Source organism: Epinephelus lanceolatus, chromosome 12, assembly GCF_041903045.1.
Source record: "Epinephelus lanceolatus isolate andai-2023 chromosome 12, ASM4190304v1, whole genome shotgun sequence".
Lineage (NCBI taxonomy): Eukaryota > Metazoa > Chordata > Actinopteri > Perciformes > Serranidae > Epinephelus > Epinephelus lanceolatus.
The window spans coordinates 39,050,996-39,078,379 of NC_135745.1; the positions used below are offsets into that span (position 1 = coordinate 39,050,996).

The window sequence follows — 27,384 nt, forward strand, 5'->3', positions numbered from 1 at the left end:
AAATAAGTCTAGTCAACCGCCCACCGCAGGAGACTGGGGGGGATGTTCCACCACCATCCTGGATTTACAACCATTTCAAGGATATTTGAGCACAAAGACGACATTTTGGAAACTGTGATATTGGAGTAAGCCGACATCTTGGAAACCTTCACCGCCAACTGACGTTTGAGGCCACATGATTGAGCGGCCGTTTTACCTGTGTGGCTGAAGACTCAAGGTGACAAAGTAATGTTAGGCTTTTCAAAAATGATGATAGTTACACCAAATGTTAAATTAGGAATTTTGCCAAGAATTTAACCGAAGTTTTGTCAGTTTTTCCAATTAATTTGAACTTTAATTCGTGTGGGAAATACTATATTTGAACACCTGTAACGGTTAACGGTTACTATTGCTGCTTTAAGTTAGCTAACCTAGCTACAACCAGTGTCAGTTGGGCTAACGTTGTGTGCTTTAACTATAACTACACTCGTGTTTGCTCCAGTTTTAGTAGTTTTACAATTTATAATAATTTAATTACAACATATTTTTTAATACATTTTAGTCAGGGTGTAGACAGTGTGAGAAATGAGGTATGTTTCTGAAGTGGGAGCTTTATCAAACAGCTGATATCCCTTTCGCTTCTACAAATGGCAATGGACAGAGACGGGGTCTGACAGCTGAGGTTATTTTTGGGACAGGCAGTTCAAGCGACAGAGGTGACAAAGCTAGCAAATGTCACTCTTTGAGAGGAACATATCTGCTCCATTTGACCTTGTTACAGGGGAATTTGTCTGATGTTGTGTTGTAAAACCGCCTTCCTGTTGAATGGGCTACATGGCAGGATGTAAAGTCTTTGTATTGATGAATGTCTGCAGGGCCAGCACTGGGTTATGTTGACTGACACTGTAACTGCCAGCCATAAATATGCCTTTCTGGACTGTGGATTTATGTCTATTTTCATAGCATAACATATTTATAGAGTACACCCAACACACTGTCATATCTTATAATGGTTTGGGTGCATTTGGCAGGGTTTCTTTGTAATTTAAAGCCACAGTTCACCCCTGAATCCAATTTACATAGTTTTCCTTTTACCTTTAGTGCTATTCATCAATCTGGATTGTTTTGGTGTGAGCTGGAGCTGTTGGAGATATTGGCCATAGACACATCTGCCTTCTCGGCTTATGGTGCTCAGAGCGCCACAAAAATACAATAGCAAAGTAGCATTACAGCTCAGCAGAGGACGACACCATTAATGTTTACATTTCACGCTACCATGACTGTGAGATACTTGACCAAGAGCAGCCCAGTCACCAGAGGAAAACGTTGGCTTTGTACGTTTATGCATACAAGAGGTGCGAAACATTTTTACATTTTTATACATATCATACCCACGTTTCTAAAGTGACATTAGTATGGATGGCATGTCACCTTGGCAAGACACCTGCCAAGCTGCAGACCACTGTGCAAGACCTACACACAACAAAATTGGTTGTTTCTTCAAGTAATCACTGCATTTTTAGTGACTTTTTCGGCACCAATCGTGGGTTTGTTTTAGCAATCCAGCACTGTGTTTCCACTGAGGATAGTGCCACAAAAAGTGGTTATTTTTTATCGAGCAGTTGCTGTGCAGGTTGTTGTTTTTACTTAGATTCAGGATGGTGCAACCAAAAGTGGGTATTTTTAGCCAAGACATACTGTGCGTTCCATTACCCACACTACCATACTATATAGTATGCAAGAAAAAGGATTTAGTATGTCGCAATACATAGTATGTGAATGCAGTATGCCAGAAATACCAGGGTGTTCTACCACATCTGGTCTGATTTTGCACTTTGCAGGCCAGCATGCTTTTCTGGCTATTCTGACCCATGATTTCCTGCACAGAGGAAGATGCGTCACACAGCCTGAGCTGCAAACAGATCAAAGCTTGACAGCTCATTGACAGCTCACAGAAGTCGCAATGACGAATGACAGCTGTCAGTGAGCATTCAAATAACTCATGACCGGTCGAATAGTAATAATATGAATAGTGATTGTTTCAGTGAAAAAAAAAATCATTTTAAATATTACAAACAACAATAGGACATAGCTGTAAAAATAACAATGACTGAGAACTGCAGATTTAATTTCACTGTGGCAAAAATAATGTTAGATTCTACAATCTGTGCAGTTATAACTTTAAAGTTAAACTACAAACATTTCAAAGTAACACAAGGAGAGTTCTCTGGGTTGATCTTCATCTCTGGCGAATTCAGTAAGTGGCGTTTGTTTTATCGCTGAGGTAATGGATACTAATGTTAGGAAGTATTTTGTCCCGATTGTGTGCATACTGCATGTAACAGTACATACTTTTTAAAGGCAGCTGAAGTACATACTAAAAGTAAAAAGAAAAAATAAGCGATTCAGAACGCACCCACGATCTTTTCCTAATGATAACCAAGTGGATTTTCTGCCTAAACCTAACCACACGTTAACTACAGAGTTGCTGAAATGTCAAGAAGCGTAAAGTTTCAACGGATCTGCCAACATTTATTGTAGGTTGCCATGAGTAGATGCATGCTTCCTTCTGTGCAGTGATGCCGTCGTCAAGTGTAGATCAGTAGAGAGAAAATAGTACCTGCATGAAACTGCTCAGAACAAGATTTGTGGATTATTTTGAGTGACCGGGTCATGATTTCTGGAAAGAGACATTGCTGTTGAGTAAAAGGTATTTGGCGCTTTGAGCACCACAAGCTGAGTGCCATCTACTTCCCTTATATTCGAGAGAAGGCAGACATCTCTACGGCTGATGATCTCCAACAATTGGCAACTCACACCAAAACAATTTAGACTAATAAATAGCACCACAGGTAAAAGGAGAAATATGTGTTTTTGATTTTGGGGTGAACTGTCCCTTTAATGGAAATCTGTTGCCTTATTTGTTAAGCAGAAATAGCATTTGTTTTTCCTAAACCTTATTTAAATTATAAAACAGCAAGTTACTGAAAAATGACTTTGGTGTTTGGCAGTTAATGGCAAATTGTATTAAACTAATGCCAGCTATGAAAATCATTTGAAGGACTTAAATGAATCTGACACGTCCCATTTAATGCTGAATATTATTTTGTGTAAGCTGCTGCCTGGTACTGTGTTATAATATTCAGCTTTTCTTTGATTACAGGAGCAAACAATGGATCAAAACTTGTTTGGAGGAGTGCCCAGGTTTCTCACCCGCCCAAAGGCGTTCTCAGTGTGTGCAGGCAAGGATGCCACACTGAGCTGCACTATCGTGGGCAGCCCGACTCCACTGATCACCTGGGAAAAGGACAAGCTCAAACTGACATCTGGGGGCCGCTTCAAGACCGTGGAGGATGGAGATGTGTACCGCCTGACCATCTATGATTTAACACTGGAGGACAGTGGCCAATACATGTGCCGAGCCAAAAACAACGTCGGGGAAGCTTATGCTGCCGTCACCCTCAAAGTGGCCCTGCCAGCAGAAATGGCTCAGAGGGCCCCTGTATTCACGGTTAAGCCTACCTCTACACGTGTAGGTTTGGGAGGAGATGTTGTTTTCCACTGCCGAGTTGCAGCTTACCCTGACGCCAACTTTGATTGGGAAAAAGACGGGCGCTACTTGGGGGAGTCGAACCGTATCAAGATAGTTTCTGACAGTGACAGCAGCACCTTAAAGATCCAAAGTGTGCGTAACCTGGACAGCGGCACCTACACCTGCAGGGCCCAGAACACTGTTGGCCGTTCACAGGCTGCAGCAGCTCTTGTTGTAGATGCCCAGGATTCCCACCACCTGTCTGGAGACAAAAACACTTCCCTGCTTTCTCACCTACAAAAGCGCAAGGAGGAAATGAAGAAGGACATCTCGATATATCGCACTGAAGAAAGCAGATCCTCTGTTACCTCCTCCACCACAGCTAACATCACAGATGGTTTGAGTCTGGAATATGAGCTGAGGGCATCTGCTCTTGCAAAGCTGCCCAAAGGTGTGTTCACCCGTACCTGCACAGTGACTGAAGGCAAACATGCCAAACTCAGCTGCTTTGTAACGGGTCACCCTAAACCGCACATTATCTGGAGGAAGGATGGAACAAACATCAGCGAAGGCCGCAGGCACGTCATTTATGAGGACCAAGCTGAGAACTTCATCCTCAAGATCCTGTACTGCAAGCAGACCGATAATGGTCTCTACACCTGCAATGCAACCAATTTGGCTGGGCAGACCTACAGTGCTGTGTTGGTAACAGTCAAAGGTAAGATGTAAAGTCCTAAGCATACAATACAGTGATAACTCTAATGTACACATTTAAGAGAATCCTCTACAAGTAAGCTATCATTAGAGACATGTTAATGAATTATATGCATCATCTGTCTACACGCATGACATCATCTCTACTCCACTTTACATGCAGCATTTACAGCATACACCAAGCAAGGGATAAAAAACAAGGCTTCTTAACAGTTTATTAATTTGTATCTTAAAGGAGCAGTGTGTAAGATTTAGGCAGATTTAGTGGCATCTAGTGGTGAAGATTGCAGATTGCAACGAGCTGAAATTTTTCTTGACTAGAATTCCTCATGTGTTCATTGTTCAGGAGTTGTTTTACTGGAGATGAATTATCCACTGAGGTCTTGACCTGGTGATTTAAACCAGTAAACACTGAATACAGCAGTCCTACATTACAAATCAGTGTTTTCCTGGTGCTGTTAGACATGTCACAGACAGGCCACTAGCCTAGCACCTGCTTATCTGTGCTCACCTTTTTACTCTGATGTCTTGAGATCCAGACGTTAAGAATGGTTTTACTGGGGGCCGAATTATCCACAGAAGTCTCCTCCTCTCCAAAACAAACGGACCCAGTGATTCAAACCAGTGGAAACACTGAATAAAGCAGTTTTATGTTAAAATAAAATTGTGTTGTCCCTAAGGGGCTGATAATTACGGTGACTGATGTGAAAATGCAAATGGTCTTATCTGGAACCAGTGTTTGGGCTTCTGTAGAAACATGGCAATGCAACATAGCATTCCCTGTGGATTAGGACGTCTTCCTATGTAGATATATAACGGCTTATTCTAAGGTAATGAAAACACAGTGATTCTTATTTGCAGGTGGTTATACACTAAAGAAACAAACACTTATTTTATTATATTTCATTTCTGCCAATATATCCCCCTAAATCCTACACACTGGAACTTTAATACAACCTCTGTACCAATGCTTACTGCGCCAAGCCCCAGTTGGTTCAAACTGAAGACATACAGTACATCTTACAAAGTGGCTTACAAATATACAGTAAACTATCCAGGCTAGGTAATTTTCTAAAACAGTTGGGCACTGTACATTACTCAAACAGGAGTGAATAGTCACTTGTTGGGGAGTATTTTGAGCTTCAAATTGATGTGCATTTGATGCTCTAGTGAGTATTTTTAATAGCAGGATGGTGTATATGGAATTAACTTAAAATAAACTGCACTGCCTATGTCCATCGCAATGAAGGAGCATGTCACCCAGTACAGCAGTGTGGCTCATTCATGTTTTTAATAGCAATGAAAATGGAGGTGTATGGCGCTGAGGAATAAGCTATATGTTAGTAGGATAAACTCACTGTTCACAACTACAGCACTGTAAGTGTTGTCCAAATCAGTCTATCAAAGCCTCATTTAAACCTCTCAGAATAAGTGTGGCTTTTCACAACAAGGTTGAAATCTGGCTCATATTCTGAAGGAAGGGTGTTGTGTTGCATCTATTTTCTGCTGGTGATGAGTAGTTCACAGATGCTAAGATGGTCACTCACTCACTGGGGCACAGTGGCACCACTGCTACTGAGACTTCCCTTGGGGGGAAATTGGCCCAAGGGCTGAAACTGAAGGGTTGTAGATGTATGTCAGTATGTCCGATAATGAGGGCTGTGCCACCGACATACCCGTTTATTGCTGGTGCAGGAAAATGGATACACCTGATGTTGTCTTTGCAGGTTGTTAGCAAATTTTGCAAATGGAAAGATACAAATTTTGAACAATTAGTGGTTGCATGAACATTTATCAGTTTTTTAATAATACGCAAAATATGACATGGAATAAGAGGAAAAATATAATGTATAGAAAATGTTAACAAATAATACAGCACACAATTGCAATGACTTCTCTGTCACTTTTTATATCAGTACAAAAAACAATGGACAAAGGATGTTCTCGTGCCAGAGAATGCTCCAATTAAAGCAACAACAGAATACAGTAACAACCAGAACAACCAGTGGGTTCCCAGGGTCAGGGTCACACGCTGGGCCCAGTTTTAAAACAACAGAGTATTAAATGTCAGTCAAAAAATTCAGAATATACAAGATATAAAGCAAACCAGTGCTCAATAGAGTAACATAAGTGTAAGATAAGTGCAAGAGTTAATAAAAATGAAAATGAAAAATGCAGGCTACTCCTGATATCGTACTTTGTTTAACCCTTAATTAAAAAACTTAAATAACTATACATCGCTTAGAAATGGGAAGTTAATCACATTCCTGGGAAGAACCTATCAGATACGTTTGGAATACTAAGGAGCAAATGTTTTGTATGTTCAAAGCTTGTAACTATGCTTGGGCAGTATCTATATTTTCATACCGTCAGACATTCCAGAAATTTTACAGGGGTATATGGTTTAGTGTGCAGCACTACCCCCCTCACTTTGTTCTGCAAGCTCTCGTTGCTTTTTAAGTCTAATAAATGAAAAGAAAAAACCTCACTAAATGTCTAGAAAGATCGTATTCTTGCACCTGTTTTCTTTATGAAACAGAGAAGTACAACTGCACACCTTCTTGATTCAGGTTTTTGTCTTTCACCTAACTATGATTAGATTAACTGTCTTAGTTCGATGTGTCCTTTCGAAGGTTTACTACAGGAAATATTGCAGATATTTTAATAGTAAATTTCATTTATTTTATGTTTATAGATGCTTTGATTGATTTACTGACCCCAGTGGACTTCACCCATAACTCACAGTGGAGTTCCGACTGTTTCAACACTTGATTCCTAACTTTAAAGTGTTGGCTTAGGTCCAAAGTATGGATATGGATATGCTTGTAACACTCATTTGTGGTGCAGAGCGCGGTAAGGAAACAAGAGAAGTAGGGGAAACTGACAGGATGTCCTCTGCAACCTGCACTGAAATAGTGGGTGTAGTAAGCACGTTGAAACCTTTAGTTCACATTAATGAAGTCAGGTAAATATAAACCATTTTCATTGACACTTTTTAATAATTATTTTTAAAGGTATTCAGCACAAATCATTTTTCCTAGAGCATGAGGAAAGTATTGTGACTGAACTGTTACCTTCCAGTTCACCATTGTTTAAGTGTCAAACCTCGGCTTAAACAACCAAGTTTTTACAGTTGACTGGCAGAAAGCTTTTATTTCACCTGCTACATTGTCAGATATGTTTGCCCACATTTCCCTCAGCAAGGACTCCTGATTATTGGAAACATTTGAAAAGCCCAGTTTCAAATCTTGAGTGCTTGAAAAGAATACACCGATGAAATGTTTAATGGGATCGATTATCTCTCAAGCAGGTTTCTAGTTTCTACAACTTGATTTTAATATTAGATTAGCCTGAAGTAGAGATAACAAGGAAATTGACAAAGTTTGTAAGTAAAAAAAAAAAAATTGTTTTTTCATATACATGCTGCATTTTGTAGACGATAGACTGACATATGTAAAACTGTCAACATGGCTGCGTAACCTGAAGATTCTGTTTTGTGTTTCATGATGTCAGAGCCTGCAGTGCCATTCAGGAGGAAGCTGAAGGATGTGGAGGTCCAAGAGAAAATGTCAGCCACAATGATGTGTGAGGTGCCCGTTACTTCCACCCAAGCCAGCTGGTTCATGGAGGAGACGCGGCTGCAGCAAAGCAGCAAATATAACATGGAGGAGGAAGGGACCCTGCGTCGTCTCACCATACACAATGTCACCACCAATGATGATGGTGTTTATATTTGTGAGATGAAAGAGGGCAGTCGCACTGTGGCTGAGCTCACTGTCCTGGGTATGGTTGAGTATTTCATTTTTGTGATGTGAAATATTGTGGGCAGGCACTGCTATACTTTTATCAAGGGGAATTAATGTGGCCTTCTTTCAGTGCTGCTAAAAGTTTGGAAATTAACAACAGTGTCAGTGCTATTTCTTTATGTTACATCTACTTCCTCTCATACCCCCAGGCAACATTACCAAGAAGCTTCCCCGCAGGACAGTGGTTCCTGTCAGTGACACTGTCATCTTCTGTGTGGAGCTGGAGCATCCCATCCCAGATGTCTACTGGACCCGCAATGGCGAGAAGCTGAAGGAGGATTCCCGTATTTCCATTGCCTGCGTGCTCAGGCAGTACACACTCACAATTAGAGACTGCCAGGCAGATGACTCAGGAGAGGTGGCCTTTGTAGCTGGAGACTGCAAGACATCCACTCGATTCACTGTCACTGGTGAGGAATACACCTGGCTGTAATTCAGATTTCTTGCATTTGCTCTGACCTGCTTGTTTAGAGGGGGGTAATTCACATTTAAATAACAAAAACATCTACTAATCTAAACAGGCTTCATGTAGGACTTTTTTGTAATTATTCTAATTGTCTTGCATTCTGTTATTGTTCCTTTTAATGTTTAATTATTTTTAAGTTAAGACAAAATAATACAAACGCTTCATGGCAATGGCTTACGCGGCTGTGCACATGCCGCGTCTTTAAACACCTGGAAAACACGAGGTCGGGCACTGGGCGCTACTCTTGTGCCTACTCTGTGCCAACTTTCAAGGGCACAGAGGCAGGTTGCATCTGAGGTCAGCAACCATTACTAGCGCCGGATCAAAACGTACATACCTAGAAATCTTAAGGGTAGAGCTGATTTTCTTCCAGGCCCTGTTTTGTAATGGTAAATGGACCTGCACTTGTCTGCACTCTAGTCATCCGACCACTCAAAGCGCTTTTTATACTACGAGTCACATTCACTCATTCACACACACTTTCATGTTCAAGGCTACCATACAACGTGCCACCTGCTACCCAGTTTTTAACACACACACACACCGATGGAAGCATCATCGGGAGCAATTTGGGGTTCAGTATCTTGCTCAAGGATACTTGACATGCAGACTGGAGGAACCGGGGATCAAACTGCTGATCTTCCGATTGGTGGATGACCCGCTCTACCTCTGAGCCAAAGCCGCCCATTGTAAGTGTGTGTTAGGCCAGAAATATTGTCCGTGGGACAGATGTAAAGCTCTGAGTAGCCCTGCAGTAAAATGATTAACTTCTCCTCCATATTTACCACAGACTAATATTTACAGAAGAAAAGAAAGATATCTGCTGGTCTTGTTATTGTTATTGGTTATTTGTTGTCACATGACATATGGTGCATGTTACTGCGTTCCAAAAGTTGAACTCCGTTTATCAGGGTGCGTTGCTCTGCTATTTTAATGCACTTGCCATGCATCTACATTGAAAACAATGATTTTGAGGGCGCAAAAAACATGGCATGTATATGGCCCTAACTCTAAAATAACCCTGTAATTGCAAACAGTCCAACAAAGGCTGGTTGTTTTATGTTGTTCTCCAAATAGCAACATTTTTGTAAATGTAAAAGAGGAATGAAAATCAGTATTTTATATATGAGTTTTCAAAACAACATTGACAATTTTAATGGACATTGTAGGTGTCATCATCTTCGTTCTCCATGTTCTGACAGGTTTCTTAGCATATGCTATATGGCTTTGGAGTGCCATGGATTTTTTCCTTTTAGATTGTTTGGAAAAATAAGCTAAAGTGAACATGTTTAAAACCTGATCTGATTGATTATGTCTGTGAGGCCTGGTGCCCTTTGGTGTAGAGCTACATCTAGCAGAGTCCCTACGACTTCATACAGCATCACAGTAGTTAAGCTAGTAGATAAAATCTTATCATGACTGATGAGAAAAATAAGCTAAAAAAAAAGAAAGAAACTAATTTATGTATAATTTTTCTTTTGATTTCCTACAAACTCTTAATACTTACTGATCATATAAACGACATGATCATCACTCTTTCTGCTCCAGCTGCCAGGAAACATCCACCCGATCCCCCAGTCGACGCAGTGGTGCAGAACAAGACTGACTCATCCATCACTATCCGGTGGTCTCCTCCTGACAGCGACCGCCCTGTCCCCATCAAGGGCTACATTGTGGAGAGGAGGAAGGTTGGCACTCAGACATGGCAGAGGTGCAACCCTGGGGAAACCATTGTCTCAACAGAGATCATCATCTGCAACTTCACAGAAGAAGCCACCTACCAGTTCCGTATCTCTGCTATGAATGACTTTGGCCAGAGTCCTTACCTGGAGGTGCCTGGAACCTTCTACCTAGGTGAGACTGATGTCTCTGTGGCTATGTGTTGTTGTTATATGCACTCAAGTGTTTTTTCTGATGCCTGGTTTGCCTGTTGTCTCCAGAACCCAGTGCTGAAATCAGGAGAGGCCTGACAAACTCTGCTGCAGTCTCTGGTGAGGAGTTCTCGATCTCTGTGGAGCTGTCTGCTGTTTGCTCCGGCTTCTGGTCTCTAAACGGCCGCCTCCTGCGCAGTGGAGCCGACTACCTCATCACCAGGTCCAAGAACACACACACTCTGCTCATCCGTGTCGTCACCATGGAAATGAACGGAAATGAGATCAAGTTTGTGGGTGGAGGCTCGCAAAGCAGTTGCATCCTGTCTGTGAAGGGTATGAAAACACAGCCAGATAATTATCAACACAGAAAAATGCTCTAAATCATATAAGTGAACTGTAGTACATTTGTTGTTCTGTATTAAAACATTCTGAGCCTTGTTTTGAATTGAAGACCATTGGTGTTTACTTTTTTTGCGAGAAGCAAATCTATAATGCCCTTTTTTTACATGACAACTGTATTTTTTAGTTCCTCCTGTTAGGTTCACCAACAAGTCAGACGTATCGGAGGTGGTGACCTGCAGTGCCCAAGCCACTGCTCAGTTGACTGCTGAGGTGTCAGATTACGATGCACAGGTGTGTGATGGGAACATACGGCTTTACATTTAGTTTGCACAGATTGTTTTAACGTACCTTTGAATTTACAAGAATGTAGAGATAGAAAACAAATCACTATCATTTCTATAGTTGATTTTATCTGTGCTATTTTGAGTCTACTCTAAAATCTGCTTGTTGATGAAGCTTTGTACACAAATATGTTTGAAAATACCGGAAGGATATTCCATTCTAGATAGTTATAAAATATATTCAGTCAGTAGGCCATGTTTTCTGTTTAATGTTACTGTTACCCAGAAAAGTGCTTGTCAACACAAGTACTCCAACTTGTTAATATTAAAGTAACAGTAGATCTGCTTGAATAGAATACTCTTTGCTTTTATTTAATCATGTCTGTTTTTGCTATCTGTGCTGTGTTTGCTTTTTCAGGTGGTTTGGATGAGGAATGGACGGGAGTTGAAAACTGGAAAGAAGTATGAATATATGTTCACTGACCGCAAGAGGATCCTTATGATACACAACGTCACAGAGGAAGACGTGGGCATCTACGAGTGTGTTTTAGCTGATGACAGAATGTCCATCCAACTCAGTCTTAAAGGTAAGCTGACTGAAAAAGCACTGTACATTTTCTCTTATCACAGAGCAAAGTCATGAGTCTCTCTGCCGTAGATTGTGTGCTGGCCTGTGAAACAAGTGTCACTGATATGCTGTGCTCGGTCCAAAGATGATTGCGCAAAGGGAACTGGACTCAGCATGCATGTAGTTTGTCTCAGACCATGTGATATACTGAAATTTGACCTGCTTTGATGGCTACTAGCATATGCTTTTGAGCCATCAAATAGAGGAAAGAGCCATCTGTCAACATGTAATCAACTCCAGTGTTACTCTGTTACTCCAAGTTATGCTGTTTCCACACATGAGCAGCTCTGATAACAAACATAACGACATGCATTTCAAAAGAGATTTAAATTAATGTCATAAAGATTTTACATGTGCTTCACTCTGATTCACTAACACACACTTTATTTGCGTGAAATCAAAAAATGTTAATTGCTCAATTTCCATCTCTTTTTCTCTAAGATGAACCGGCCAAGTTTTTGAACAAAACCAGAGGTCCCATGGGATTGGCATCGTCCCTTAAAGGAGATCTTGAGCTGAGCTGCGAGGTATCTCCCGCCAGTGCGGTCGTTGTGTGGAAAAAAGATCAAGTGAAGATCATTGAGGACCAAAGAACTACCTTCATCTCCAAAGGGACTCAAAGGAAACTCATCATCAGGAATGCCAAGAAAAGTGACGAAGGACATTATTCATGTGAGACAGAAACAGACAAAGTCACATTCCAGGTCAAGATTAAAGGTAATCTATATGAAGCCTTTGTAGTGCTGTTTAACAATTGACTGCACATCACAGATATGAATTTCTTTATCTTATTTTTTTCTCAGAAACTCAAGCTGTAGCTGTGTTCTCCAACAAGGAGTCAGTCCAGAAGGAGGTGAAAGCTACTCTCTCCCAGAAAGCCACTCTTAGTTGCAATGTTTCAGACAGCAAGACAGAGGTGAAATGGTATAAAGACGGCAAGGTGTTGATATCCAGCAGGATGATATACTCAGAAGTAAAAGGCAACACTCGTCAGCTGGTGATTGAAAAGGTGGAGAAGGGCGATGCTGGAGAGTATACATGTGAAGCCGGAGGGGAGAAGCTGGCCTTCAGGTTATTTGTGTCAGGTAGGACTGCTCAGTTGATTAATTCATACATAAAATTTAATAAATATTATGTCTTTGTGCTGCTGTATTATTATGATTTGGTACACATTTAATTATCTTTGTACACAACATTAATAAGATGTAGCACTAATTTAGTGATTTATATGTCTCAAACAAGGCTTGATGAGGTTTGCTTGGGAGACTAAATAATTAAAGATGCCCTGAAGCATGCATCAGTTAAATGCCTCTTATATATTTCATCCATTGGTGATCCTAAACATGGCTCATAATGACACTGTTTCTTGTTAACATTACCTTCAGATTTTCAGTCAGCATTCTTCAACAAGGAGTCAGTCCAGAAGGAGGTGAAAGCCACTCTGTCTCAGAAAGCCTCCCTGAGCTGTGACGTAGCTGATACCAAGACAGAGGTGAAATGGTACAAGGATGGCAAGCTGCTGACTCCCAGCAAGACAATACACACAGAGTCGAAGGGTAAAAGTCGCCTGCTGGTGATCGAAAGTTTGGAGAGGAAGGATGCTGGAGAATACACGTGTGAAGCCGGGACTGAGAAGCTGGTCTTTAAAATGCAGGTGGAAGGTAAGAAGAATGCAGTATGTTTAATACCAAATGGCTTTTCTTTGTTTTTTTTTGAGCACATAGCATGTGAAGCATAAAGCCTAGATGCATATTAGGTAAAATCATGTTAATCAGTGTTAATTGCATTTTAATAAACATTAAATTATATATAGATAAAAATACCAAATAGAAAACCAAAATATTTACATGTATGTGTAAAATGTGTCACTCATTCTGATTTTAGAAACAGCAGTTTGATTAATAAACACTTAACATTTCAAAATTTGACTAAGGATAGACGATACATCGGCCGGCCGATATATCGGGCCGATATTTGAGTTTTTTACTTGTATCAGCATCGGCCGATACACGCGTGGGTTCGCGGATTAATTTTTCCCTGACGTGAGTTACAGACAGGCATCCACGACAGCTCTGTGTTGCCGGAAGACCCTGCAGCGCACATGCAGCGAATCCTACTGTGTACAGTAGTTGTTGTTTTATTTATGCTTCAGCTTAAATATTTGTTTATTTTATAAAGACATTACTGGAAGATTTAAGAGCACTGAACTCTTTTTTTATTTGAATGTATAATAATAATAATAATATTCTACCTGTTCTACCTCAACTTTCCATCTTGTTTTAGTATTTTTTACTGTTCAATAAATGTTTCTTATTTTAAACTTGAGACCTGTAATATTTGTTATCATTGTGTCATTTTTTTGATGTAAATTGAGGGAGCAAAAGCAGTATCGGCCCCAAATATCGGCTCAAGAAAATCGGCAGTCCATAATCGGTCATCGGCTAAGGGTGATGGAAAAAAATCGGTATCGGCATTGGCCCTAAAAAATCCATATCGGTCTATCCCTAAATTTGACACACAACACTATTTTACACCATTTAGTTTGAGAAACTGGTGAATATTTTGTGTTTTCTATTTGTGTCTGTGGCCTCTTCTGATAACATATCTGGCACACTTTGCTCAAATATCTATCCTCCAATACTGACTTGGATTCTCATGTTACTAGATGGCAATTTAAACATCGCAAATACTTTATGTTTTGTGGCCTGTATACACCACTAAGCTTCATGCTTTGCTTTCTTGAAGCATTTGTTTGCTGAGGCAGCTCTGGTGTCTTGTGGCTCTGTTGTGTGTCAGTTTCTGGTCCCAAATTCGGTCTTTTTCTTTCTCAGTGAATGGTTTTTGATATATTCATTGTGCCTCTGTAGCAACTTGGAGATGCCCGTTTTGCTTTTAATCACCGCAATGTTTGATGTTGATGTGCTTTAATAGAGCCTGTTGCTCTGTGCATTGCATCTGAAAAGGTTGGTTGTGTTTGCACAGGAAATCTAAAGTGGAGTGTGTGGTGTGGTTTATAGAGTCAAGTCTGTTTTTGTATGGGTAATTGTACTGCCACCACTCTCCTTTACAGGTACTACTACAGAAGTCCAAGCTAAATCTGCTTTCTGCAACAAAGAGTCTGTCCAGAGGGAAGTGAAAGCCACTCTCTCCCAGAAGGCCACTCTAAGCTGCGAGGTAGTCGATAACAAGACAGAAGTGAAATGGTACAAGGACGGCAAACTGCTGAGTGCCAGCAGAGCAGTTCACATGGAGTCAAAGGGCAAGATTCGCCAACTGGTGATCGACAGTGTGGAGAAGAAAGATGCAGGAGAATACATCTGTGAAGTTGGAACTGAAAAACTGGCATATAAATTGCAAGTGACAGGTACGAGAAGGGAATAGTAGACCAAAAACACCAATTTCTCTTGTTATATTTTGGCTTGTGTCACACTGACACAGTAGTTTTGCAATGTTGTAATGACTTGTTTTAGAATTAACGTGGCCAATGCCATGACATTCTCCGTTTTTCCTCTTGCAGAGATCCAACTCACGTCAGCCTTCTCCAACAAGGAGTCAGTCCAGAGGGAGGTGAGAGCCACTCTCTCTCAGAAAGCCATTCTGAGCTGTGAGGTAGCTGATACTAAGACAGAGGTGAAATGGTACAAGGATGGCAAGCTGCTGACTTCCAGCAAGACAATCCATACTGAGACGAAGGGCAAGAGTCGCCAGCTGGTGATCGACAGTGTGGAGAGGAAGGATGCTGGAGAGTACATCTGTGAAGCCGGGACTGAGAAGCTGGCTTTTAAGATACATGTGGCAGGTAGGAGGAATAAGATGTTGACAGTATTTCTGAGAGTATGCAAATATGAATGTATTTGTTTTGTAGAATTGTGTGTTTATTCTCCCATGTTTTCCTGTTTGGATACAATCATAAAGTGTGTTCATTGCTGGCTGAGAGGTTTTGGATGTATTCATGTATTTCAGCTTGATTGATTCAGCTTGTTTACATCAATTTTTTTCATTTGCTCTGCAGAAGCCCAAGCTGGCTTCTCCAACAAGGAGTCTGTCCAGAGGGAGTTGAAAGCTACTCTCTCTCAGAAAGCCACTCTTAGCTGTGAGGTTTCTGATTCCAAGACAGAGGTGAAATGGTACAAGGATGGCAAGCTGCTGACTCCCAGCAAAGCAGTCCACATGGAGACAAAGGGCAAGGGTCGTGAGCTGGTGATAGAAAAAATGGAGAAAAAAGATGCTGGAGAGTACACGTGTGAGGCTGGAACAGAGAAGCTGGTCTTTAAGCTGCAGGTGACAGGTAAAATAGATTTTAAAGGTATCTAATTTTGCCACAAGATTTATGATTCTTGGCACAAATCACTGAAAAGAAGTGTTCACTCCTCCTTAGATGCAGCTGTCAAGTTCCAGAAGAAGACTGTCAAGGACACATGTGCTGTTCAAGCAAGTGAAAAAGTTGTTTTGACCACCGAGCTGACCTCAGAGAGCGGTAGTGTGAAGTGGTTTAGAGATGGTGTGGAGCTCAGGGAGGGCAGCAAGTATGAAATGAAAAAAGATGGCCTTTCTCGTACTCTGATAGTGAAATCCACCGAATCCAAAGACAGTGGAACATACACCTGTCAAACTGCTGACGACAAACTGGAGTTCAAAGTTCAAGTTAAAGGCAAGCCATAGAAACGTCTCTGACAATCTGATGATTGCTGTGTAGGCCTCTTCAGATGCCAGATTTTGTTTTGATGTCTCACTTTTCATTTCAGATTCAGCTTTGAAGTTTGTTGTCCCTTTGAAACCTGCTGCAGTGGAGTTGGGAGGTACACTTAGCCTGATGTGTGAACTAAATCAAGCCTCAGGGGATGTTGTCTGGCAGCGTAATGGTCGTGAGATTAAACCTGGAGGCAGGCACTGTATCAGGACAGATGGTGCTAAGCGGGTTCTCACTGTGACTGGCATGACTAAAGAAGATGAAGGAGAATACAGCTGTGAATGTAGAAATGACAAGACCTCTGCTAAAGTATCATCAAGAGGTAATTTATCATGTAATATAACTCAAAACATTCAAAGTTTCAGGATGGACACTTTTTTTTCCCACATCATTTGATGTCACATGTTCCTTTCAGCACCCAGACTGGTGAGGCTGACCTCCAAACTGAACAATGTGGCTGCAATGGAGGGAAAAGACGCCATTTTCAAGTGCGCTGTCAACCCAGCGGACGTTAATGTTAATTGGTTCCACAACAGTGTACCTGTCACTGCTGGGCCCAAGTATAAGATTGAACGTGGTGGTGGCAGTCACTCGCTCACCATCACCTCTGTCACCCAAAAAGATGCTGGAGAGATTAGCATCGATGCAGAAGGCAAAACCTGCCAAGCTACCCTACAAGTGCAGCGTAAGAGCATGCATTTATCAATTAGATGTAGTTGTTTAGTATCCTAAGTAATGTCCTCATTAACTTTGACATTTCTTTGTGCTCAGATGAACCTGTGACATTTAAGAAGAAGCTAGAAAACCTGACAGTGGAGGAGCAGAGTGAAGTGAAGCTGGAGGTGGAGCTCAGTAAACCATCAGATGAAGTGAAGTGGATGAAGAACAGCGTAGTGCTGCAGCCCACAGGAAACATGGAGATCCGGGTAGACAAAGCTAAGCAGGCTTTGGTCTTCAAGAGTGTGACATACGCTGACCGGGGCATCTACTCCTGTGAAACTCTGGATGACAAAACCCAGGCCAAGCTCAATGTGGAGAGTAAGACTGATCTACGGTCACATTTTTTAGATGCAGTGTACTGTATTTAAGAACATTTCTTAACCCTAGAAAGAAAATGTCATTCTCCCGTAATGTGTGTGCGAATATACAGTTTCGAGTAACAAGCTAGGAAACCTTGCTTCCATGTTACGACTCAAACATTTTCTCCTCCTCCCTTCAGTGAAGAAGATCCAGGTAATAAAGGGCCTAACAGAAACCAAGGCACATGAGACAGAGACAGTAACTCTTGAAGTAGAACTCAGTCAGGCTGACGCTGAAGGCTTCTGGACCAGGGATGGGATCAAGTTGAAATCAGGGGTGTACTGCCGCATCACAGCTCTGGGAAAAAAGCACGCCTTAACATTGTCCAGTCTCAAGAGGGAGGATGCAGGGACTATTACCTTCCAAGCTGAAGGAGTACATAATTCTTGCAAATTGATTGTCACAGGTAAGTCAGCTGGTCTTTTTGGACAAAATCTCTATTTTTCTTCAACACCCATTCTGCCACAACAGTCGTCATTAAGTCACTTTTTGACTAACCTGTTGATCCTACAGAACCTCCTGCTATGATCTCCAAGCCCATTATGGATATGAGTGTTCCTGAGAAGGAGAAGGTAACTTTTGAATGCGAAGTGTCCAGAACAAATGCAGATGTCAAATGGTTCAAGGTAAGAAATTGTTATTTGGATTCAGTCTTCAGAGTGAAATTTAACAAATGTTACGTGCATATGTAACATTTTGATTTTAAATTAATCTGCAGGATGATGTGGAACTGAAACCAGGGAAGAACTTTGGCATGCACTCCTTGGGCCGAAAGCGCAGTTTGGTCATCAACAAATGCACCCCTGAAGATGCAGGCACATACATCTGCCGTACTCCTGATGATAACACCGCCGCCAAGCTCACTGTTCATGGTAACTAGTCCATACCCATTGAGTACAGCATACCATATCATGACTTAGTCATACCAAAAATTAGAAAAAAACCCAACAACATTGGTCCACAGGGGGAGTCACAGCGATCGGTCACATTTTAGTCATTTTGAAGCATTTTTCTGTTGTTATAGCGCCACCCAGTTGCCAATTAGAGTTAAATTTCTCCAGTCACCTTGAGGCGTCCTGTTCTACATATCTACCAAGTTTAGTAAAAATCCATATGGCGGTTAGGCCTGGATAAGAAATGAGCTCTCTAGCGCCCCCATTTTGTTTGATGGGGTCAATAATGGAGGGGTCCCCTCAGATTATGTGTGGTCATATGCCTACAAAGTTGCGTGGTGATGGGTGAAACCCTTGAGATGTTATACACCTTTATGTGATGAGCCACGCCCTCCGCAATATTCATTGCCTTATAGAAGCTCAGTTTTAGTAAGTTTTCCAACTTTTGCCAAGAGGGAACTTTAGATATTGGTCCCTAGATTATGTTCACCCAGTTTCATGCAGATCGCTTAAACTTCCTAGGAAGAGATCCATTTGAAGTGTTTTTCAAAAAATTCAAAATGGCGGAAAATCTATATAAGCGGAAGTTATGGGTTCTTGAGGCAAATGTGTTCCTCATGAGGAGAGGCATCTCTGTGCAAAGTTTCATGTCTCTACGACATACGGGGCATGAGATATGCCCATTCAAAGTTTGCAATTTCAATCGGTTGCTATAGCGCCCCCCTTTGGCCAATTGATGTAATATTGCTTCATTGGCATCCTCCCATGACCCTCTACCACTGTGCCAAATTTCACATGGATTGACCAAGTCAGTGAGGAGAAAAACGTGGAACAGACACACACACACACAGACAGAGTTTTTGTCATTATGTAGTAAGATTATTAGTCATGTGATGAAGCACACAAATCAAACTTGTACCAGTATTTAAGGTCTAGTATAACTATTTCCAGTATAAAGAAACATCTTGGAAATATTTTCCCTGCAGCCAGAGATATTAAGATTGTGAAGACGCTGAAGGATGTGGAAGTGATGGAGAAGGAGAGTGCTTCATTTGTCTGTGAAATCTCACATGATGAAGTGGACTGCCAGTGGTTCAAAGGAGGTGTCAAAGTCAAAGTCAGTGACAACATCAAGATGAGACAAGATGGTAAGGTCTTAAGAAAGTTGTACACCATGTATACACCTGCAGTTTTATAGGATTCACCTGAAACATGATTATCTACAAGCTGTCTATTTCTTATTCCAGGCAGAACCTACGTGCTGCTGTTTAGGTCTGTCACCCCAGAGGACATGGGTGAGATTAAATTCACAGCCGACAAGGCTTCTTCAACTGCAAAACTTAAAGTGAAAGGTAAACTAGTCTGCATTCTGTACTGAAATCACATAACAGTACATAATGTATATCGCTGCATGTATAAGCTAACCTTTATGTTACAATGTTCAGATGTGGTTGCAAATGGATTACTTCTATTCATTATGACAAAAGCTGTTAGAGTGTTGCAAATGTAATACCTCTGCACATTTTAAACCTTATTTTTCTCTAAATTAAAAACAACTGGGCTACTGTAAACAGAAGCTATACAGAGGTCTGCATGCAGACTGAAGATTCCTGATCTTTTTCTAAATTGACTTCAGCATCTCAACTGGTGTAGGGAGCCAAATGTAAAAGGTCAGACTAAAGTTAGATGAAATGTTGTTTTGCTAGAAGAGTAAACACAATGCATCATTCTGACAGTATTGGTGAGATAGAAAATCCACTTGCAATTTGCATTTACATTGTTATGCCTCATTGAGGCCTGATGGCAAAAGGAAACATAACTCTCATGGTGTTTTACCAGCTGAGGTTTAGGATTATTTTCAGGGGGTTTTGTCACAGCTTTAAGTCTTGATTGAATGTGTAGGTCTGTGCAGTGGTCTGTAGAGAAAGCATCATTGGTCCAATGCTCGTAGACATTTAGGGGTTGTTTAAAAATTGGAAATTATCAGGAGTATAAGAAAAAAATGAGCTCTGTCAAAATTCTATTAGAGGCACAAAGTCTGTGACAGACAAGAAGAATAATTTACTTCATCAGTTTCATCAACATGCACATGTTTCTATTATGTCAGTGTCTTGATGTATAAACAAGAATGACTGAGACACAGTAATTCCTATTTAATGTGGTGTCATTACAAGACTCTGGCTGTCTGCTTTAGCTTTTGCAGAACATGTTGGAGCTAATGCTGCATCAAGCACATTAACGTTCCATCACTTATTAGCTCCATTTGCTTTGGCGATAACATAATTCAGTTATGAACACTGCCTGTCCTATGGTGCGCTTAGGCACGGGCTTTGGCAAGGCCTTTGCTTTCACAGCCTTTCATCTTCCTTTGTGGCATACTTGATAGTTTTAATTGATTCAGTGTTATTGTTACTGTAGAACTGCCTGTCAAGTTTGTGAAGAGGCTCAGGGATAAGATAGCGATGTATAAGCATCGTGGTCATCTTGAATGCCAAGTGTCACGCACCAGCGCAAAGGTGAAGTGGTACAAGAGCAAGACGGAGATCAAACACGGCAAGAAGTACGAGATCAAAAGTGAAGACGTGTACAGAAAGCTCACCATCAATGATGTGGACTCCGAGGATGAAGACACCTATACTTGTGATGCCATTGATGACAAGACATCCTGTAAACTACTTGTGGAAGGTAACATGATGGAAGATGACAAAGGTTGACCGAAGCTTAATGTCAGGTTTATCAGCTGTAGGGCATTTATGTATATCATCGTAAATTACTGTATCTATCCAAGTATTTATGCAAGACAAGCCATCAGACTCTTGAGGTGTCTGTCTGTACAGTATATCTGTCTGTCTATCTATCTATCTATCTATATCTATCTATCTATGTATCTATGATTACGTATTATACTAATAGAAAATACAGGAATATTATGTTGATTAATGTCTTGGTCATTTTGGAACAAGCCTGACCTACTAAATGAATTAACATAGTAATTGGTATTTCAAATTATGTGTGCAACAAAATAACAAAGCTGTATTACTGCTGCAGGTGAAGTAACCACACAGGTATTGTCAGTCATTCTGATGGAGTAAAGCTCTGCTCAGGTTGAAGCTGGGTAGGAAATACATGAGGTCATTACAGCAAAGTCCATGGAGCAAGAATAGGACTTTTTCATAGAGAATATCTGGACATGTCACAGCAGAAACAGTACAGATGTAAATTAATAATGGCTGAATTCCATTTAGCTACTTGGGTTTCAGGGGTCCTGGCACTGTGCGTGCTGGCTCACTGTTGCATTGTCATGGCTGCCAGAGACAGCTGAATATAAAGAAGTTATCTTTTATTTTTGTGCTTTTCCTGATGCAACAAGTCAGATTCTGTGCTGTATTCCTGTCCTGGCAAGTTCAACAAAACAAACAAGAGAGTGAGAAGTCCAGTCCTTGCCGAGGATTCTCATTGGACACTGATTTGCACTGCATGTGCAGTAATAGTGGTACACTCTATATAATTCATGTGTCTTGTTTTCATTTATTGCAAGTCAATTGTATGGTTTTGAACACATATTACTAAAAATAAATTATCATATTAGATGCAGATAATATTGAGGATAAACTGCAACACCCCAAAGAATCCCCATAACCTAAAACACAGTTCATAGAGTTATAAAACACAGACCCAATTTGGCGTTATGGGTGCACTTGTTGGGAGTTTGGTAATATTTAGGCACTGCTAATAAATCAGACAGAGAGTTGCGCGTGGCTTACTGTAGATCATTGACTGCAAAGATACTGTATATTGGCCAGGCCAGTATTAGCTTTTTGCAGATACAGTACAGGCCAAAAGTTTGGACACACCTTCTCATTCAATGCGTTTTCTTTATTTTCATGACTATTTACATTGTAGATTCTCACTGAAGGCATCAAAACTATGAATGAACACATGTGGAGTTATGTACTTAACAAAAAAAGGTGAAATAACTGAAAACATGTTTTATATTCTAGTTTCTTCAAAATAGCCACCCTTTGCTCTGATTACTGCTTTGCACACTCTTGGCATTCTCTCCATGAGCTTCAAGAGGTAGTCACCTGAAATGGTTTTCTAACAGTCTTGAAGGAGTTCCCAGAGGTGTTTAGCACTTGTTGGCCCCTTTGCCTTCACTCTGCGGTCCAGCTCACCCCAAACCATCTGGATTGGGTTCAGGTCCGGTGACTGTGGAGGCCAGGTCATCTGCCGCAGCACTCCATCACTCTCCGTCTTGGTCAAATAGCCCTTACACAGCCTGGAGGTGTGTTTGGGGTCATTGTCCTGTTGAAAAATAAATGATCGTCCAACTAAACGCAAACCGGATGGGATGGCATGTCGCTGCAGGATGCTGTGGTAGCCATGCTGGTTCAGTGTGCCTTCAATTTTGAATAAATCCCCAACAGTGTCACCAGCAAAACACCCCCACACCATCACACCTCCTCCTCCATGCTTCACAGTGGGAACCAGGCATGTGGAATCCATCCGTTCACCTTTTCTGCGTCTCACAAAGACACGGCGGTTGGAACCAAAGATCTCAAATTTGGACTCATCAGACCAAAGCACAGATTTCCACTGGTCTAATGTCCATTCCTTGTGTTTCTTGGCCCAAACAAATCTCTTCTGCTTGTTGCCTCTCCTTAGCAGTGGTTTCCTAGCAGCTATTTGACCATGAAGGCCTGATTCACGCAGTCTCCTCTTAACAGTTGTTCTAGAGATGGGTCTGCTGCTAGAACTCTGTGTGGCATTCATCTGGTCTCTGATCTGAGCTGCTGTTAACTTGCGATTTCTGAGGCTGGTGACTCGGATGAACTTATCCTCAGAAGCAGAGGTGACTCTTGGTCTTCCTTTCCTGGGTCGGTCCTCATGTGTGCCAGTTTCGTTGTAGCGCTTGATGGTTTTTGCGACTCCACTTGGGGACACATTTAAAGTTTTTGCAATTTTCCGGACTGACTGACCTTCATTTCTTAAAGTAATGATGGCCACTGGTTTTTCTTTAGTTAGCTGATTGGTTCTTGCCATAATATGAATTTTAACAGTTGTCCAATAGGGCTGTCGGCTGTGTATTAACCTGACTTCTGCACAACACAACTGATGGTCCCAACCCCATTGATAAAGCAAGAAATTCCACTAATTAACCCTGATAAGGCACACCTGTGAAGTGGAAACCATTTCAGGTGACTACCTCTTGAAGCTCATGGAGAGAATGCCAAGAGTGTGCAAAGCAGTAATCAGAGCAAAGGGTGGCTATTTTGAAGAAACTAGAATATAAAACATGTTTTCAGTTATTTCACCTTTTTTTGTTAAGTACATAACTCCACATGTGTTCATTCATAGTTTTGATGCCTTCAGTGAGAATCTACAATGTAAATAGTCATGAAAATAAAGAAAACGCATTGAATGAGAAGGTGTGTCCAAACTTTTGGCCTGTACTGTATGTCTGTATCAATGTACATGTTGGCTTATAAGTAACAGTAACAGTGTTTCTGTTACATAGTTTGTCCAGCAGAGAGCCCCCACACATTTATTTGTCAACAGTAATATGTCCTGCTTAGTTTGTATCTTGGTCACAATGGAAAAAAAGACCAAATCTAAGAGATCTATATTAAAATTGACCAATATGCTTGTGAGATTTTTTTCACCTCAAAAATCAGTGTTGGTTGTGCTGCACTATACATTACTACTTAACATTTTTCAAAGGATGCTACAGTTTTTTTCTCACCCTTTTAAATAACAAAAAACAAAGTTGCTCAGTCATGTATTACTTATCTCAAGTTCCTGCAAGTTGATTTTTACAGCACACAAAAATATTTGTTGCCAGCATTTCTTAATTTCTGACCACAAGTGGAGTGTTTGGCAATAATGTCAACTAAATGAGATTTTGCAATTTGATATGGATCTTAAAAAAAAGGCTAAACCCATATTGTGGTCTTTTACTATTAAATCATGACATTGACTTTAAGTAAACCACTCTCTTTTCATGTACCCTCCAGAGCAGTCCATCAGCATTGTACGGGAGCTTAGTTCGGTAGAAGTGACCGAACCCTTTGCAGCTGTTTTTGAAGTTGAAATCAGTATGGAACTGGTGAAACCTCCTATATGGACTCTGAATGGAGTTGCTGTGCAGGAGAGTGTTGATGTTGAAATGGAGAAAGAGGGAACTCTGCACCGTCTCACTTTCAAAAAGACCAAAACATCAATGACAGGACCTGTGCAGTTTACAGCTGGGAAGAGCAAATCTTTAACCCAGCTCACAGTCAAAGGTAAATGTGTCGAATCACATTTATACAGCAGTTGGCCACAATAACTTGTGAACTGTGATACTGTTGTAGCTAAACATATCCTGAGTATTTAAGTGTATTTTTATTCTGTTCCTCACATTTAGAGCGTCCGCTTGAGATTGCAGAGCCCATGAAAGATGTGAAAGCAAAGGAGAAAAGCTCTGCTATACTCAGCTGCAAATTTTCTGTTGCACCCAAAGAGGTTCATTGGTTCAAAGGTCAGGTACCTCTAGCGGCGTCAGACAAGTATAACATGAAGCAAGATGCTACAAGGGCTCAACTGACCATTCACAAGCTGACTGAAGAAGACAGTGGAGAGTACCGCTGTCAGTCTGGACCTGCTGAGACCAAAGGCAAACTTACTATTGAAGGTACAGTATGGACCTTTGAATACCACATAGAATACAGCAATTGTGTGTATTTTCTTATTAAATCCATCACACACACAAATGCAGTTTAACACTGGTCTTCAAACTAAAACTCATGATTCTTCTGTCCAGTGCGTGAAATCAAGATCACTAAGCACTTGGCAAACGCAGAGGTTGATGAAGACAGCGACGCACTGTTCACATGTGAGATTAACTATCCAGATGAAGAGGTACAGTGGCTTCTGAATGACAAGGTGCTCTTCACAAATGAGGTCAACACCATCACCCATGATGGGAAGGTTCACACGCTCAAACTGAAGAACTTGGCACCTCAGGATGGGGGGACTATCACTTTTCAAGTCCGCAAGGTGAAAGAGTCTGTGACACTTAAGGTTAAAGGTAAGAACAGTCATGCGCTTTGTTTATAAGCACATGAAAAATTGTGACTACATGCGTGATCATACTCTGATTGGAATATTTGGTCGTTAGTCACATTTCTCCCCTATTATACCTCAAAACTGTACCGGCATTTGCTCTGAAAATCACGTCTGTATAAATGCTGTCAGTGTGGATTACCCCAGTCCACCCAAAAGATGAGGACATAATATATCCTTCAATCAATCTTTATTTTCTCAATTCCCCTCCAGAGAAGCGTGCTGTGTTCCTCAAGTCCTTAGATGATGTCATTGGAGAGGAGAAAGGCATGATAACTCTGGCGTGTGAGGCGTCCAAGCCCAGGGTTTCTCCCACATGGAGAAAAGAAGGTAAAGTCTTGAAGGCTGGATCAAAGTACGAGCTCCTTCACACGGGCAAGTCTTTGGGGCTGATCATCAAAGACGTCACCAAAGAAGATGCTGGAGAGTACAGTTGTGATCTTGGAACTGAGGTTTCTAAAGCAAAGGTCACTGTAAGAGGTTGGTACAGCTGTTTACAGCGTTAGCCTTCATACATATGGTATATTTTGACATCTTCACCAACTTATGCTCTCTGTCCCGAATTTAGAAATTGGCATTGGAATTACCAAATGGCTGAAGTCAGCTGAGGTGAACGAGGGAGAGACATGTAGCTTTGAGTGCATCTTATCTCGTGAGAGCACAGACGAGTGTTCCTGGACTCTCAACGGCCGCACTATTACTGATGGAGGCCGCTTCAAAATCACCAGTAAAGGACGCAAGTACATGCTGACCATTAAGGATGTCACTCCTGCTGATGCTGGAGAGGTGGTATTCAACATTAAAGACCTGAGCTCCAAAACAACATTAACAGTTGAAGGTAAGCTACATACATAAGAGGCGTAGACAAAGTAACAAAAATATTAAGGTATTAAAATAAACATGTTATGATCTCTTTTTGCAGGAAAAGCTTCATCTGTGTCAAAGGGACTACAGAATGTTAAAGCTGATCGTGGGGAAGATGCTGTTTTTATCTGTGAGGTGACACAGGCTAGTTCCACTGTAAAGTGGGCCAAGGAGGGCAAAGCCATCAAAAAGAGCCAGAAGTATGGCATCACCCAAGAGGGCAGGGTTATGAAGTTGACAATCCATAATGTCTCTGCTCAAGACTCTGGAGAGTACAGTTGTGAAGTTGTTGGAGGTGCAACCACTAAAGCCAAGCTGGAAATCAAGGGTAAGACTAAAAATTCGGATTTAACTTCTTCCATCTTACTGCACTTTTCATTTTTGACAGTGTGAGAGCATTTATGAGACTTATTTATGACAACAAAGATCATGGTAAAAAGCTAATCACTTTAATTACTAAATATAGAATCAGTCCATGGATAATGTGATTATTTTATTTTATTTTTTTTACAGAGCCAATTCACGAATTCACCAAACCGCTAAAGGACAGCCAAGCAGTGGAGAAGAGCTCTGTGACCCTGCAGTGTGAGACTGCACAAACTCCATCCACTGTGATCTGGCTTAAAGGTCACACAGAGCTCAAGGCTGGAGGTCGATATGAGATGTCCCAGAAGGAGGGGGTCTTAACTCTCACCATCAAACACCTGGAGGAGAAAGACACCGATATCTACACTTGTGACGTGGGCACAGCCAAGGGCATGGCAAAGGTGACAGTCAACGGTAAGAACTTAACTATGTTTGGGGTAAGTTTTGGTTTTGCAGAGCTGATTGAAGAGTGATTTGTCTTGACAATTTCCCTGTTGATGTATTTTTCAAGGTATTTGAGGTCAATGAGATGAGTTCCATATTGACTTTGCTCATAGTTTGATTTTGCTTTAAAGGTCAGCTGATGGTTATTCTGCAAAAAAACACAGGATAGTAATTGTTTTGAAGGGGAATCTGCGAAATTTGTTTGCCGTACATACATGTTCTAGAGGGGGGGTTTCACTCTCTTACTGTAAGAGAGCTAACTGCCAGGGACATAGGCACCATCTGTGCTTGCTGGGCATCATAAAGTATATGCATCCCTTG

General features: G+C 41.1%; 1 protein-coding gene across 1 annotated transcript in view; it reads left to right on the plus strand.

Annotated features, from left to right (window-relative positions):
• The window catches only part of obscnb (obscurin, cytoskeletal calmodulin and titin-interacting RhoGEF b), a 78,484-nt gene continuing 51,100 nt past the window's right edge, over positions 1-27,384 (plus strand). The window contains exons 1-31 of the mRNA XM_078173412.1: positions 1-217; positions 3,143-4,229; positions 7,739-8,008; positions 8,181-8,441; positions 10,046-10,351; positions 10,438-10,704; positions 10,898-11,004; positions 11,413-11,581; positions 12,064-12,339; positions 12,426-12,707; positions 13,008-13,283; positions 14,693-14,986; positions 15,140-15,421; positions 15,635-15,910; positions 16,001-16,273; positions 16,368-16,634; positions 16,728-16,997; positions 17,084-17,350; positions 17,532-17,798; positions 17,906-18,018; positions 18,111-18,264; positions 19,272-19,433; positions 19,533-19,637; positions 20,704-20,970; positions 24,300-24,569; positions 24,692-24,958; positions 25,088-25,354; positions 25,603-25,869; positions 25,958-26,227; positions 26,312-26,581; positions 26,767-27,033. Of these exons, the coding sequence (XP_078029538.1) occupies positions 3,152-4,229; positions 7,739-8,008; positions 8,181-8,441; positions 10,046-10,351; positions 10,438-10,704; positions 10,898-11,004; positions 11,413-11,581; positions 12,064-12,339; positions 12,426-12,707; positions 13,008-13,283; positions 14,693-14,986; positions 15,140-15,421; positions 15,635-15,910; positions 16,001-16,273; positions 16,368-16,634; positions 16,728-16,997; positions 17,084-17,350; positions 17,532-17,798; positions 17,906-18,018; positions 18,111-18,264; positions 19,272-19,433; positions 19,533-19,637; positions 20,704-20,970; positions 24,300-24,569; positions 24,692-24,958; positions 25,088-25,354; positions 25,603-25,869; positions 25,958-26,227; positions 26,312-26,581; positions 26,767-27,033 (8,167 nt within the window). The 5' untranslated portion in view covers positions 1-217; positions 3,143-3,151. The remainder of the gene's footprint in view (positions 218-3,142; positions 4,230-7,738; positions 8,009-8,180; positions 8,442-10,045; positions 10,352-10,437; positions 10,705-10,897; positions 11,005-11,412; positions 11,582-12,063; positions 12,340-12,425; positions 12,708-13,007; positions 13,284-14,692; positions 14,987-15,139; positions 15,422-15,634; positions 15,911-16,000; positions 16,274-16,367; positions 16,635-16,727; positions 16,998-17,083; positions 17,351-17,531; positions 17,799-17,905; positions 18,019-18,110; positions 18,265-19,271; positions 19,434-19,532; positions 19,638-20,703; positions 20,971-24,299; positions 24,570-24,691; positions 24,959-25,087; positions 25,355-25,602; positions 25,870-25,957; positions 26,228-26,311; positions 26,582-26,766; positions 27,034-27,384) is intronic.